The sequence below is a fragment of the Lentinus tigrinus genome (genome assembly GCF_003813185.1).
Source record: "Lentinus tigrinus ALCF2SS1-7 unplaced genomic scaffold L226scaffold_4, whole genome shotgun sequence".
Classification (NCBI taxonomy): domain Eukaryota; kingdom Fungi; phylum Basidiomycota; class Agaricomycetes; order Polyporales; family Polyporaceae; genus Lentinus; species Lentinus tigrinus.
The window spans coordinates 1,696,185-1,710,585 of NW_027137913.1; the positions used below are offsets into that span (position 1 = coordinate 1,696,185).

At 53.9% G+C, this 14,401-nt stretch overlaps 4 protein-coding genes across 4 annotated transcripts; 1 reads left to right on the plus strand and 3 right to left on the minus strand.

Annotated features, from left to right (window-relative positions):
- On the minus strand, window positions 1-1,068 carry L226DRAFT_502096 (uncharacterized protein; the record flags this gene model as incomplete). Its single annotated transcript, XM_067677862.1, has 4 exons — window positions 1-63; window positions 125-450; window positions 513-897; window positions 958-1,068. The coding sequence occupies 4 exons, from the start codon at window positions 1,066-1,068 to the stop codon at window positions 1-3; spliced, it is 885 nt and encodes a 294-aa protein (XP_067540059.1).
- Window positions 1,069-2,724: 1,656 nt separating this feature from the next.
- Window positions 2,725-7,914, plus strand: L226DRAFT_502097 (acetyl-CoA synthetase-like protein; the record flags this gene model as incomplete). Its single annotated transcript, XM_067677863.1, has 20 exons — window positions 2,725-2,980; window positions 3,040-3,351; window positions 3,406-3,474; window positions 3,526-3,617; window positions 3,675-3,806; window positions 3,856-3,909; window positions 3,962-4,044; window positions 4,107-4,141; window positions 4,196-4,293; window positions 4,353-4,511; window positions 4,567-4,585; window positions 4,636-4,786; window positions 4,839-4,896; window positions 4,962-5,221; window positions 5,271-5,790; window positions 5,849-5,882; window positions 5,943-6,086; window positions 6,142-6,355; window positions 7,376-7,409; window positions 7,474-7,914. The coding sequence occupies 20 exons, from the start codon at window positions 2,725-2,727 to the stop codon at window positions 7,870-7,872; spliced, it is 3,123 nt and encodes a 1,040-aa protein (XP_067540060.1). The 3' UTR covers window positions 7,873-7,914.
- Window positions 7,915-8,547: 633 nt separating this feature from the next.
- L226DRAFT_455370 (uncharacterized protein) lies at window positions 8,548-9,614 on the minus strand (the record flags this gene model as incomplete). Its single annotated transcript, XM_067675232.1, has 4 exons — window positions 8,548-8,610; window positions 8,669-8,994; window positions 9,052-9,436; window positions 9,504-9,614. 4 exons carry the CDS (start codon window positions 9,612-9,614, stop codon window positions 8,548-8,550), a joined length of 885 nt encoding a protein of 294 aa, XP_067540061.1.
- Window positions 9,615-13,228: 3,614 nt separating this feature from the next.
- L226DRAFT_480385 (POZ domain-containing protein) lies at window positions 13,229-14,336 on the minus strand. The gene is made up of 6 exons (XM_067676881.1): window positions 14,211-14,336; window positions 14,017-14,140; window positions 13,911-13,956; window positions 13,677-13,799; window positions 13,594-13,619; window positions 13,229-13,536 (listed from the first exon to the last, which is right to left on the minus strand). Exons 1-6 carry the CDS (start codon window positions 14,229-14,231, stop codon window positions 13,532-13,534), a joined length of 345 nt encoding a protein of 114 aa, XP_067540062.1. The 5' UTR covers window positions 14,232-14,336; the 3' UTR covers window positions 13,229-13,531.
- Window positions 14,337-14,401: the final 65 nt, after the last annotated feature.

Consider the following 14,401-nt stretch of genomic DNA (forward strand, 5'->3'; position numbering starts at 1 on the left):
TCAGAAGGACAATATCTCCGCACGCGCATTCAAGGGAAGGAGATGAGCAACGGTCAGCCAAACCTGACATACAGATCCGTTATGGTTAACACAACCACCGAGCTATGCGTGACCGACCACTCACGTTGTAGAGGACGTATGATCGACGGTCCGCTTTCGGGTCCCGAAGCAAATAGTACCGCGCCCCCACTGTCCCACCCAGAACGACGAACAGGGCGCGACATATAGGACCAATGTTCCAGAAAGCACTGAGGCCGAGCGACCACGCGATAAGGATGACGACAGTGAAGGTGCGTGCGAGGTCGGGAGCGTAAATTGGGAGCGTAACCCTGCCCAAAGCGACGTCCCCTTCGACATCCGCGAAGTCTTGGGCATGGATTGTGGTGAAAATGATTGCGCCGCTGAGGTACACGGCGGCCATAGCTACGGCATCCAGCTCAGGAGCTTCGCCTGTGATCCACCGAGAAGGTATCAGAAGAGCATAGTTGAAAGGTGAAGAATTCTCGACGCACCGATGAGTTTGGTAGCTCCCATCTCTATGGTTGTATACCCACCGATAGCGCATAGGTTCTTACTGACATGGTGGCCGGAAAGACCGACCTCGTCATACAAGAACGTCGTAACGAACAATCCCAGGGTCATGAGGACTACACCCCTTCCGAGGGTTCCTGAGAGTAGCAAGCAGACCCCGACAACGATCCATCGTAAAGCCCGTGCTTGACGTTCAGATATACGTCCGGAGGGAAGTGGACGCCATGGTTTATTGACCATGTCTTCGTTCCGACTGTTGGCTTGGTTCGAAACATTGCACATGAGCTGGTGCGACCAAACCCATACCATCCCAAAGAGAAGACGGCGAGCAGCATGGAGGGGAGCGACGGCGCACGCGAACGTAGTCTAGGATCAGGTGAGTTGCCGGGAATTCGTTTTGAGATCAGAACGGGGAAGATGACTCACCACCGGGAACAAAATTGTTTTTATATCGGAGTGGGTGAACAAGACGGCTGTCTTAGCGTGGTGACCGACGAAGGTTCGAACTGCGACAGCAATATCACGACAGTGCACCATGGTCGAACTTGGAGAACAGACGTTGCTGGGAGATGAAGCTTACGTCGTGCGATATGTCGTCCCTCATTTTGTAGTCCTTCCGTCTAAGCTGAGGGCCTTCTCTAGGACGCACAGAAGGAGTTTGTGACGTAGCGTACTCGTTCTCAAACACGTCGCGCATCCGCGCTTCGCTAAAACTTGGAACCTCTAGGCTGTGGACTAACCTATCTGCCCGGAACAGCAGCTGGTGCGGGTGATGTTGGAGTCTTTCAGGCGCGCTGAATGCCATTGTATGGACGCCGGACATTGTACCGTACTTACTAAACTGTCATTGGTCAATATATAACGACCTTGTGCATATAGGTACTCACATTCTGTCCGAGAGATACGAGGCTTCCCGCGAAACTTATGGCGCAGTGTTACTGTGCTGTAGGCCTTCTTTTAGGTACTGGAAGTGAGGTAACCTCTGCAAACGACATATGAGTTCAGTAGGATTAGTGGTTAGGCTTGCCGAATCTCAGACTCGAGATGTAGAGTGCCGTAAGCACGGCCACCATTGCTATCGGAGCGACAAGGAATACAACACAAGCCGAATTCCTATCGGGGTCAAAGTATGATGAATATGAATGCTAATCAGAACAGGTGCAAGTTGGAATATTGGCTGTAACGATGATATACACCGACGCCCACAACAAAATTTTTACAATCCCTTCGTGAGCTGGTGCTGATCAAGTGACATCCCCGGTTTCAAACGCATCCGATGATCGGTGGATATCGCTGGCTTCAAACCTAAATCGAAGTCAGAGGGTCGCTGCTACCATGTACCGGCGAGCCGCCGTCCAGGCGGGGGCGGGCTCAGACGGAGGTGATGTCCACCCAACCTCGCTGGAAGCAAGGAATTTCCTGTCTAAATTGCGCATGAATATCCTATGCAAGGCGCTGACTCGATGAGCACCAATCGCGAGGGCTCGCTGTGTGCCCGCTGACCTCGACACCCAAACCACATAAAACTAGTGCGGTGGAGACACACCTACGGTTAGAAGCTCCAAGCTCAAGGTATTCTTCAATATTGGTAGCGAAAGATGGCCCCATGATCCATGCGTGTACCGGCGGGCCCTGGATAGTGGATACAGCGACAGAGGCGAGCCCGATATCTTGCGGCAGTAGGGACTCACCAAGGTACGCAGCGTCTTCTTGACGGTGTCCAGGAGTTCTGCCTTTGGCCTCCTGCTTCCTGGGCGGCGGTGTCCGCGTGGCGAGCGGTTGACAGTGAGAGCAAGGACCCTGGATGCTGCATGAGCGATCCGATAGCCTGAGATACAGTGGTGACGCCGAACTTGCATGAGTTTGTGAGCACCGGTGGTACCTACCGTCAGACCTACAAGATGTTGTGGAGAGTCGGAGGGCTACGCAGTGGAAACGCGAAATTGAGCGCAGTAGTACGTTTGAGGGTACTCCGAGACCCCGGAGCGGCCAATGCACAGTTCGTTTGTCCCTGTTTGGACTCCGGCGCCTGCGGCCCCTGAGGCTAAACTGAAAGTTAACGTAAACTCCCATTTGACTCTCATCCGAAATCTCTCCCGCGGCACCACGTTCCAAAGAATCAGACACGCCAAAAGTATCTGACCTGTCCTAGGTAGTGTGCAAGGAACTTCCCACTCCTTGCTTTGCGCCATTATGTCTCTTACCCGCTTCAATTCCCCTCGACAGATCATACAAGCCGGCGGAATCACTCTTCCTGAGCTCTACGAGTGGCATGCCAAAGAGAACCCGAATTTCGACCTCTTCCGCTACTATGATGGCCAGCGAATTCGCAGCATCACCTACTCCGAGGTAGTTGAGCGAGCTCGCGGAGTAGCACAGCACATACTTTCTATCACTGGCACAGGCTCCGCTCACCACGCGGAGATCATCGCCATCGCTGCAAACATAGGTGAGTGCCACACGGTAATTCATCGTACGTCGATTGTCCGACGTCAATTCACCCCGTAGACGCCATCACCTATTTTCTAACGATTCTTGGCATCCTACTTGCCGGACATACGGCATTTCCTGTATCACTCCGCAATTCTCCTGCTGCGATCGCCGACATGCTCCAGAAGACACACTGCAGGCATGTCCTCGTCTTAAGAGACGATTCTACGCGGTCGCTAGTGGAGGAAGCAATTCGAAGCTATGCTAGCGCAGACGCGCACCCCTTGCTTGCCTTTGATGAAATGCTCTCCGCCTCAACTATACGCGATCCTCAGGATGTCCGAAAGAAATACGACTTACTCGGCCCTGCTATAATCCTGCATTCATCCGGTGCGCACGAATTGTTGATTGTGTCTCGACATATCACTTGATGAGTTTGTACAGGTTCGACCAACCACCCGAAGACTATTACGTGGACTCACAAGTCTCTCCTCAGTTGGGGAACAGTACCTTGTAAGTCACACATACCAATTCCTCTGTTCTCGCTAACTACATTCCTAAAAGGGTACGGTGAAGTAGACACGACCGGAGCTACAGTCGGGTGTCACAGCGTCCCTATGACACACGCCTTTGGTGTATCCATGTGCGGGCATGCTGTACGTTGATCTTTGCTCAAGATAGCGTTCGTGCTGAAGACCGGCTCCTCTGTGTAGGCCGCTGTAGGGTGGGTCATCGCGGTCCCGCCACCAACGTCTCCCCCTATTCCGCCTACCCCCGAGAATGTGTTCGAAGGGTCCGTGGCGACAGAAGTAGAATACCTGATGACTGTACCTATGTTCGTTGAGGTAGGATCTACGTATTTCCCCTACATGACGTTCTGACATTACCTCTCAGCAATGGGCTTCCGATCCTCGCAAAGTCGACTGCATGATGCGAATGAAGGGAATAGTGAGTTTCGCAATGCGGCATGCCTCTATCCATTTGATTTAACCTTCTCCAGGTCTTCGGAGGTGCGCCGATGAAGCAGGAAATTGGAGACTCGTTAACCTCAAAAGGAGTCACTCTATATACCACCTATGGAGCGTATGTGTCCAGTCTATCTCGACGGCTTGGCGCCATCTTTGATCGTACTGACACAATCGCAGAACCGAAGTAGGATCCATAGCGAACGCATTCCCAGGTAGAGTCGAGCCGTACAAGCGTTCGGAGTCGACTCGCTAACAGTCTCATGTAGCGAACCCCGGAATGAATTGGCCATACTTCTCTATCACCCCTTGGATTCAAACAGTTCAGAAGGACATGGGAGACGGCACGTATGAGCTCATAGTCCTGGTAAGTCGTATCTCAAGCGGGCTGTAGTCATGGCTGATGTGGTGAGCTCCGACTCGCAGTCGTCTCCGGACCATCCACTCGCCGTTGTCAATACCAAGGTCGGGGACGTGGATGCGTATGCGACGAACGATCTCCTCGAACCGCATCCCAACAAACCGGGTCTCTGGAAAGTCTACGGTAGGAAGGACGACCAGATCATCCTATCCAATGGGGAAAAGGTAGGAATATGCACATGACCTTTCGAAGTCCCTTCTACTGACTATTCGCCGTCAGACCAACCCATTGCCTCTCGGTATTGAGACCATCCAATCGTATGTGCGACGCTGTCTGACATTTTTATAGAGCACATCATTAACAACGATTCCCTCGTCCGCTCTTCGGTGGTATTCGGGAACGGGAAGTTCCAGAACGGCGTGCTCATAGATCCTCAAGTGGGATCTCATGTTGATCCGCACGATCGTAATTCTATAGAGGCGTACAGGAACCAGATCTGGTAAGGCTTAGTCTACCTCAGCTAGCGTGCTGGTTTACTCAAGTATCTTCAGGCCGAGCATTGAACGCGCCAACGAATTTGCGCCGCAACACTCCCGTATCTTCAAGGAGGTGAGTATACATACGTGAGCCTGAAATCATAATGCATCAATTCTCATGGCATCCACAACATGTAGATGATACTCGTAGCCTCTCCGGAGAAACCCTTTGCGTACAACATGAAGGGCTATCCCCGACGGATCGCCATTCAGACACTCTACTCTCAGGAGATCGAGGCACTGTATGCCGAGGTCGAGTCTAGTGCGCAAGGCGACATCCCTGCACCATCCGTCTGGACCCTGGACACTACCCGCGGGTTCGTCCGCGTTGTGGTAGAGCGCGTCCTTCGCCGACAGCTCTCAGACGACGGAAATATCTTCCAGCATGGTTGCGACAGGTAGGTGTCTTCATGAACAGAGTAAGTGCTATGCTGATGTTCCATCCAGTCTTCAAGTAACTTGGATCCGTAACACGATCTTCCGAGCCCTTCGTCAGTCTTCCCCTAGAGTCGTGCAGACCTTCCCGATGGACGTCGTGTTCCAAGCCCCGACCATCGATGAACTCGCACGCGTCATCATGCATGCGCTGCAAGGTTCTCACGATACCGATACCGCTGGCTCGAAGACATCGTCCGCGGATCTCGTCCGCCTTGCCCACCAGTACGTCTCAAGCATTCCGAAGCGCTCACATGGGCTACTCCGACGCGATGCAAGTAAGATGGTTGTCCTTGTCACTGGAACGACAGGAGGATTCGGCTCGGATGTCTTGGAGCATCTTCTGCTGGACGACGGTGTAGCCACTGTTTACGCCTTCAACCGCAAGGACTCATCAGCCCTGGAACGGCAGACCGCTCGCTTCCGTGAGAGAGGCCTCCAGGTGTCTCTCCTTACCTCTTCGAAGTTGAGGATGATTGAGGCCGACCTCAGCACGCCAGGGTTCGGTATCCCTCCTGAGATCTTAGATGAGGTATGTTTCACTAAGCATTATGTCGTCTCCCAAGCTCGATAACCACCGTTCTCATCAGATCAGACGATCCATAACGCATATCTTGCACAACGGTACGGCCGTGAATATACTCTCGGTGGCGTTGATATACTGACATTCAAATGAACCATCAGCTTGGAGGGTCGACTTCAAGTTGACCTTGGCCTCTTTTGAAGCCGACTTGCTCGGGCTTCGTAACCTCATAGAACTTGCCGTCCAGTCACCCTACGGCGAGGCCCCGAAGCTCCAGTTTGTGAGCTCTATCGGCATCCTTAGCGGTGAGCTCCTCATTCTGTGTGTATTGACGTCGACCGCCGTTGAACCGTACCACAGATTGCAAGCTTTCGTCCCCGATCCCTGAGGTTCCGATCGACCCAACCTCCGCTGTTGGCACTGGCTACTCAGAGTCCAAGTGGGTCGGAGAGCGTATTCTTCTGGAACTTGCCGAGAAGGATGGTCTCCCTGTGACCATCGTCCGCCTTGGACAGGTTTGCGGGTGTAAGAATGGTTACTGGAACGAGAAGGAATGGTTCCCTGCGCTCGTCAAGTCCGCCCGTCATACCGGTGATGGGTAGTGCACGCCGCTGCACGCGTACCACCGCCTCCGACACGTCCTACGACCACGACCACACCCGCCGACGTCCTCACTCCTCCTGCGCATCGCTCACGATGTCCTGCGCATGCGTCGTCGCTCGGAACGAGCCCGGAGACATACGAACTGTCGAGAACAAGCCGTCAGCGAGTCAGTGCGCGACACGTCGCCCGCGACGTCAGCCAAGAGCCCCAACGACCTCGGAAAGCTGTCCGCGTCATCTCCGACGACCCAATCGACGCCGCAGCGCAACCCAACGACGCTACGGATCAGCTCGAGACCGGCGCTCCACTGCGTCTGACCGCACTCAACGCGGTCCCGCGTTCTGCCTCCTCCCCCATCCCTTTCGACTTCTAACAAATTTTCGCACCTTCTCTACACCTTCAGGACTCGTACTGTAGCTTTAGTTTAGTGTCTACGTATCCTAGTATTGGCACACAACTCGACCCAGTTCCCCTTTCCACTTTACGCGCCCTCGTGATCGCGCCTCGCGTATGTTAGGCGATTAGCGCTCGAGTCGTACTTATGTTTTTCCTCCTTCCAGCTCTTTCCACACCTCCTCGTCCTTAGCAACCTTCCGACGGAACGCACACGTCACTCTCTGCTGCTCTCCTGTATATATCTTCTAGCTAGCATCTCAAATACAACAAGTTTAGAGCCCCCTTCGACCGCGCGACTTAGTCTTTGCCATCGACCTCGACTTCGACTTCGACTCTTTCGTATTCCTCTCGCAGACCTTCGCTTTCACTCGTTATCGACGCTAACCCATCGTATCTGTCATTGCAAGCCCTAGAGTGACCGTCAACGCGGTCTATCAAGTCCTACTCGACGTACAAGCCTGCCTCCTCCGGTCCCCCATCTATCTCCCATCTATCTCCCATCCTCACTCTCTCTCATTCTCTCACCTACCCGACTCCCCTCGTGCACGCCCGGACGGACCATCGCACCTTCGGATCTCACTCACGGCGAGTGTAGGTCCATCACCGGATGTCTCCCTGATATGGAAATGGTACGTCCTGCCCCGTCCTTCCCGGGCGAGTGAATAATGCTTATTGATCCAAACATTATTGCAGGATGTCGCTTTCGTCCCGAGCTACCCCGCCGCCTGCGCCATGGTGGATATGTTGAGATCTTCTCAACGTATCCTCCACCTCGTCCATCCTCGTCCGGTCTCAATGAGGAAGCTCGTAGTTCCAATTGCGGAGGAACTGAACGTGAACATCGTGCCATATCCCGAGTGGCTCTCCAAGCTCGAGAAGTATAGCTCTGCTGGTGGGGCCAACGAGCTTGACATGTTGCGCCAGCACCCCGCGTTGCGGTTGCTCGACTTCTTCCGTGCAATGAAGCCCATGGTAGAAGTGTCTACGGAGGAGGCCATCCGGGCATCGGAAGTACTTGTGCGTGTTCCCGAGCTAGGAGCGGAGGATAGCAGGCAATGGGTGGCAGCATGGCGCGCATCCGGCTTCCTGTGATAACTAATTTGATGCACAACAGGGTAATTACCCGTCATGGCCACGAGTTCGATATCACGAGTTTTCGACGGTGTGGGGACCTTGGCCAATCTCGAGGTTCCGGACCTACTTAGACATTGATGTATCCGGTGTACACGCTGTAATCGGATAGCACGCTCAACACGCTCAGTAGTGTGACTTATGGCTTAATATGACCGTTCTGAGCCTGGTATATTCCATGGATCACATGAGACGCGATAAATCAACCCATCGCGCTCTGTTCCGACTGGCAATGAATTCGGTCATGACCATCTGCATGCGATTATATTCCGGGAACTCCGAATATGGCGAACTGTAGTATATCCACAGTTAACCACCTCACCTTCTCCGCTCGACGTTCTGACTGTACTTTGCGAACGGCGTAGACTGGTCGCCTTGATGTTTGCCAGTGCCTGGATCTTCGCACTCTTCATGTCTGGATCCTACAGTCTTTTGCAACATCGACATACTAGCTCCTTCATCCTCCTCTCACCGTCTGGCTCAAATAGCCCTCGCAACCTTTCTCGTCAGCTTGACACTGCCCCAACGGGTTGAATTAACCACTAAGTAACGCTATGACACCCACATCTTCGAATATCACAACTTGTACATACGAATAGCTGTATACACAAGACGATTCTGGCGTACGGAGTGCCCTCAGAACGATAATATCTCCGCACGCGCATTCAAGGGAAGGAGATGAGCGACGGTCAGCCAAATCTGACATAGAGATCCATTGTGAACACAAGCACCGAGGTATGGGTGACCAACCACTCACATTGTAGAAAACGTATGATAGACGATCTGCCTTCGGATTCCGAAGTAGATAGTAGCGCGCACCTACCAACCCACCCAGCACGACGAACAGGGTACGACATATCGGTCCAATGTTCCAGAAGGCGCTGAGAACGAGGGACCATGTAGTAAGGATAACGAGGGTGAAAGTGCGTGCGAGGTCGGGAGCGTAGATTGGGAGCGTATTTCTGCCCAAAGCGATGTCTCCTTCCACATCCGCGAAGTCTTGTGCGTGAACAGTGGTAAAGATGATCGCGCCACTCAGGTAGACGGCGGCCATGGCTACGGCATCCAGCTCAGAAGCTTCCCCTGTAATCCATATAGACATATCAGAAGACGATACCTTGGTGAATACTCTCGACGTACCGATGAGCATTGTGGCTCCCATCTCTATGGTTGTATACCCACCGATAGCACACAGGTTCTTGCCGATGTGGTGGCCGGAAAGGCCGACCTCGTCATACAAGAAGGTGGTAACGAGCAGTCCCCATGTCATGAGGACTACGCCTCTTCCGAGACTCCTTGAGAATAGGAGACAGGCTCCGACGACCACCCATCGCAAAGCCCGTGCTTGACGCTCAGATATACGTCCGGAGGGAAGTGGGCGCCATGGTTTGTTGACCAAGTCTTCGTTCCGACTGTTGGCTTGGTTCGAAACATTGCACATGAGCTGGTGCGACCAGACCCATAGCATCACCAAGAGGAGACGATGAGCAGAATGGAGGGGGGCGACGGCGCAAGCGAACGTGGTCTAGGATCAGTGCCGGGTTAGCGAGAACCCACATTGGGATCATACAGTAACAGCAAAGGTGACTCACTACCGGGAGCAAGATGGTTTTGATATCAGAGCGAGTGAACAAGATGGCCGTCTTCACGTGGTAACCGAGGAGGTTTCGAGCTGCAACTGCAATATCACGACGGTGAACCATGACTGATACTGATGTGGAAGAAAGAGGCCGTTGGGTGTGCGGAGGTCGTGTCATTTGAGTAGTAGCAGTCGCCGTCTTATACGGAATCCAAGCCCGCTCCCAGCCTTGCTCTCAGCCGTGGCCCACTCCACCATGGTGTGACTATGAAAAAGTGTTGCACATATCCGAGAAAGACAGGAGCAAGAGAGACCGTCACTGGAACCAAGGAGCCGAACCGCGCTGTCTGCAGTCAACATACCCGCTACCCCCGGGGCCCCGCTACAGCCGCCGACATGCGCGTTGGTGCGTCCGCTGCCTGCCGCCCTCGACTCCAAGCTGAGCCGTCATCCCACGTCCAGGTCCGGGGGTAGAGTCGAGGAGGAGTGGAAGGTGATAAACCGGAATGCCGTCCGAGAGAAAACACACGCTATCACAACACCCATCCAAACCAAGGCAGACCAGCTGTCCCAAAGGATGATGTCGTGATGGCAGGCAACGTGGAGATTGTCAATTCACCAGGACGTCGAGGAAGACGTTGTGGTAGTGCTCCGTACGATACTGATAGGACAACGGGCGTCTAGTGTTGTGGAGAGTCGAAGAGCCGACCTGCGCGACATGCTGTGAGATATTGAGTGGAAACGCGAACTTGAGCGCAAGAATAAGTTTGAGGGCGCTCCGAGACCCCGGAACGGCAACGCACAACGTCGGCGCCTCGCCGCACGCCTGCCTGACGCCCTCAGTGCGCGCATTGTGTGAAGTGACTCCATGGTTGTATGCGACTTACAGAGGTGTAGTTCATGTCATTTGATAATGTTATTGAATCAACATAAACTGAGGTTCGGAGGGCTTTGGGGATGCGGAGAGCGAGGTAGAAATAGTTGATCGACGGGAGTAGTGTAGGTGTGCTCCGGGAATACTTGGCGAGACCTAGTATAAAATTTACACTGCGACTAGCTGTGTATCATGAGTTGAATAAGAACGAAGAAAAGTGAAGGGTATGAAGGGAGGCTTACAGAGACACAGTGAAATCCTTTGATGAACATGGCCTCGATGCGGCTCTTGTACGACCTCAAACAGCTCAGAGATGATGCCAATCTTCTGGGAATGGTGGGTGTAGATATAGAGACGCAAGTGTTGCCTAAAGTTCTCCTCCGGTTCCTCTACTAATCGTCCCGTTAGCGAAGCAAAGTAGTGCGGTACATGTACAGCACAAACCACGTGGTATAGTATATTCGTCCTTCAAAAATTCGTTGTATATCACGGAGAGGAGTTCCCCGGGCCTACCGCGCGATATAAGTCATATCTATTGACAAAAGAGTTCAGAATAAGTCAGAATAAATGAAGAGCAGAACACACGCCCTGTCTTCATGGTGGGTGTGGATGGACGTGCGTACGCGTGCAAGCGCCGGACCGAACATGCGGCGACATCGGGCGTCTAATTATGATTGCACGCTCATCGCCAGCCAGAACTTCGCAGGTCTCCCTCATGTTCTCTGCTCGTTCTACTAGACTGCTCGCCTTGATATTTTCAGGTGCACGGCTCTTCTCAATCTCCACGACTTTATCTCACAGTTGCAACATCGACATATCCTTCTCTCACCGTCTGGCTCAGCAGCCCTCGCGACCTTTCTCGCCATCTAGACACTTGCCATGCAAGACCATCGCCAATGTCGAACATGTCCGGCTTTAGATTAAGCCAGCAATACCGAATAAAGAAGGGGGGGGGGGCTGTGATGGATAAGTTGGTGATGGTACCGGAGCTGTACATCGATCGGCAAGAGGTACGTGCTTCGTTCTTCATCTTCAAGTCAAGTACATCACCTGTTGTACACAGGGCGACCGTGTTCGACGACCCTACTACTGGGAGCCTCGTGTTCTTCACCCCCCACTGTTAAAATAATTTACCACGACGGCCATGGGCCCGGCGCACCGTTCTGCCTGATGCTCGCTCCTTGCGACTGGCTTCACCCACTCCAGCGCGGGTCCTCACCGGCACCTCCAAGGAAATCACCGCCGTCTTTAGCTTGGTTCACGTCGTCCGATGGGTCTCCGTCATGAGAACTCAGGCCTTATGCGTCGAGTTATCCCTGAACTGTTGGCCGGTATGGTTCCACGTCCTCATGCGTCCGAGCACGGTCAGTTGACATGGAATGCAGGAGATATCACTCGCAAGGTCGCACTCTGGAGTCATACCGACACGGGTACGTCGTTCACGTTGACGCGCATGGACCCTCTGGAGCCCAGCACCCGTCGGCGGTCGGCGATGACCCGCTGTCTTCCCATCGCGGTACTCGCTTGCTACCTACTAGCCTAGGGCCTCGTCGAGCTCACCCCGCAGGTTGTCGCGATCGCTCCAAACGCGCATGCGCGCTGGCAGGGTTCGCCCGTTGGGTAGGAGAGCACGTGGCTGGGGTACTAGGAGGTGAGCACAGCCGCTTGTAACATGGACCGCTACTAGTAGGCGTAGACGTGGACAAACAAGTGCACGGAGCAGCCTGAGGCAGCAGAGGCGTAGAGAGCAGCAGTTAATGCATCAGAACCAGTGGGATGTACAGTGCCCTGTCGCCTAGGTCTCCCAGAACGAGGACCGTAGATTCCAGCGCCATAGTTTGAGGAGACAGACACACCTTGAGGTGGACGATTCAAATGGAAATGACACACCATTTCGTTTCCTTTCTTGCTTGATCGTTGGGGTCTGGCCTTGGATGACCCTCTTGCAGCAGGACGCCTCCGCCAGATGGACAGTCTGGGTCGGACGGCCATGAGCTTCCGCCGAATTTTTGCAGGCCTTTTATACCTGCGCGGCGCGTCGCGACGCGACGCGCTTGCGAGACAACGAGTGACACGTGATCGACGCAACAAGATAAACGATTCGGATTTATTCGGATTATGACGAGCGAGCGAGCCCCGGCCCTCGACCGCTGAGGCCGAGGAGTTGGGACCGTCTCGCGAGGCTTGGTGCTCGAGCTTGAGCTCAAGCTATGTCCACAACAACTCAATCCCCGCTGATTTTGAAGGTCTGGAAGCTTGTGCTAGATACACGGCGACTCGTTCAACAAGGATAGAGCCTGTCGTCGCAGTATGCATGTGGACTTCGGTACACAAGGTTGACTGAGGCTTCAGCTAAGGGCTCGGGTCAGGTAAGACGCGACTAGTTCCGCGACCGGTTGTCATTGCTGTTACAGGACTGTCCGAGGAGGGAGAGGAGGCGGCTATGGCACCTCCGACGCATCCGCCAAAGTGGCAGCAAGACCCCGCTCGACCCCTGTCTCCCGTAGTCTGTAGGCAGAAAATTGGACGGACCTACAGGGGGACGGCCGGCCGTACAAGGCCCGATTTCGGTCGCCTTACATATGCTGCCATGAAGATCGGAGACTTCGTTCGACGTTACGGTTCCCGATTCGTCATCACGGGTGGGCTCTTCGGCCCTCCAGGTTATGCCAATTGAAGGGTTCGACGAGGGATGCCTACCGGCGAGATCCCTCTATACCCGGAACAGGAAGGGAAGTGGGAGAGAAACGCGCGGGGTCGTACCAGAAGGGTTAGTCGCCTATGCCGTATGTTCGTGAATGGAAGTGCTGACAACATTCCAGAGGTGCAATACGTCGACAAGTTCCGGATCCTTACTATTTGGTCTACCTCTGGAAGGGGCAATCATGCATACTCGGTTTGCCTTGTCGGAACAACCTCCACGATACGCCACAACTATTTACATGAAAAGACGTCGGCTCGTAGTTGCGTACCGTGCTGTATTTAGTAACTCACGCCATAGTCGTGTCCGAACGATTTCAATCGTTCAATAGGTAGTTAAACTTGGACGCAGTACGTACGATGACCGTAGTGCAGGCAGTATCCGTACTTGACGTCCTCATACGTAAGGCCCTGACGCTGTTCTCGTGGTCTCCTGCGGGCGAGCAGCATGGCTTGTCCACCGAACGTCATGCTGTTTCAGAGTACATCAGCTATCACACTCCCAGACTGCAGTGGCGCCGCAGCATACCGTCATAGTAGTCGGCGGCGACAAGTCTGCGGTAGAGGCGAGTGAGATGGATCGGTTACGGGGAACAGAGCTCCGCCACTTACAACTCCAAAGAGATCTCGGGGTATACTCGTTCCTGGAAATCTGGAATCTCCTCGTTCTTCTTCGCGTTCTCGTACACGGACTTGTAGATCAAGTATTCGCACAGCTTCTCCACGATGACGGCCCTGAGGCACGAACAAGGAGAGTCAGGGTCAGGACCACAAGGTACTCGTATGCGGGGTACGACTTGGAGTCGTACGTAGGTCGGACCGTGGAATCGGACGTCCGATGCTTACCGCTCGCTCACAGGAACAGTGTTTGATATCGCTTCCGAGAAGCTACCTGGCTCAAAGCATAGTTAGCTCAATCTTCATCCAAATATCAAGCGGAGAAGAAGCATACTTTCGGAACCCAACATGTCTCTTAGAGTGCCGCTGCAGAGCGCGACTTTCTTCCTGACCAGGTAGTCATATCCATCGGGGGTGATGAGGCGGACCCATTGGTCCAACTTCTGGTCGTCAGAAGCCTGTTACCCGCACAGTCAGGGTCGTGTCCAAGTGCTTATGAGCGTCCGAGGAAACCAAAGAAAGGCGTACTTGCATGGCGTCTTCCGGCATGGCGGCGGCGATGATCTGATGTTCCCTCGACTCTCAAAGCGCACACAGGGACAAGTACGGGTGGAACTCCGCCGGAGCCTGGGGGTGTTGGTGGTTCAATGCAAAGGACTCCGCGACGCGTGGTGGACGCGTCGCAGGTGACGCGTTCCGGCAATGGCCGGACCGCGAGC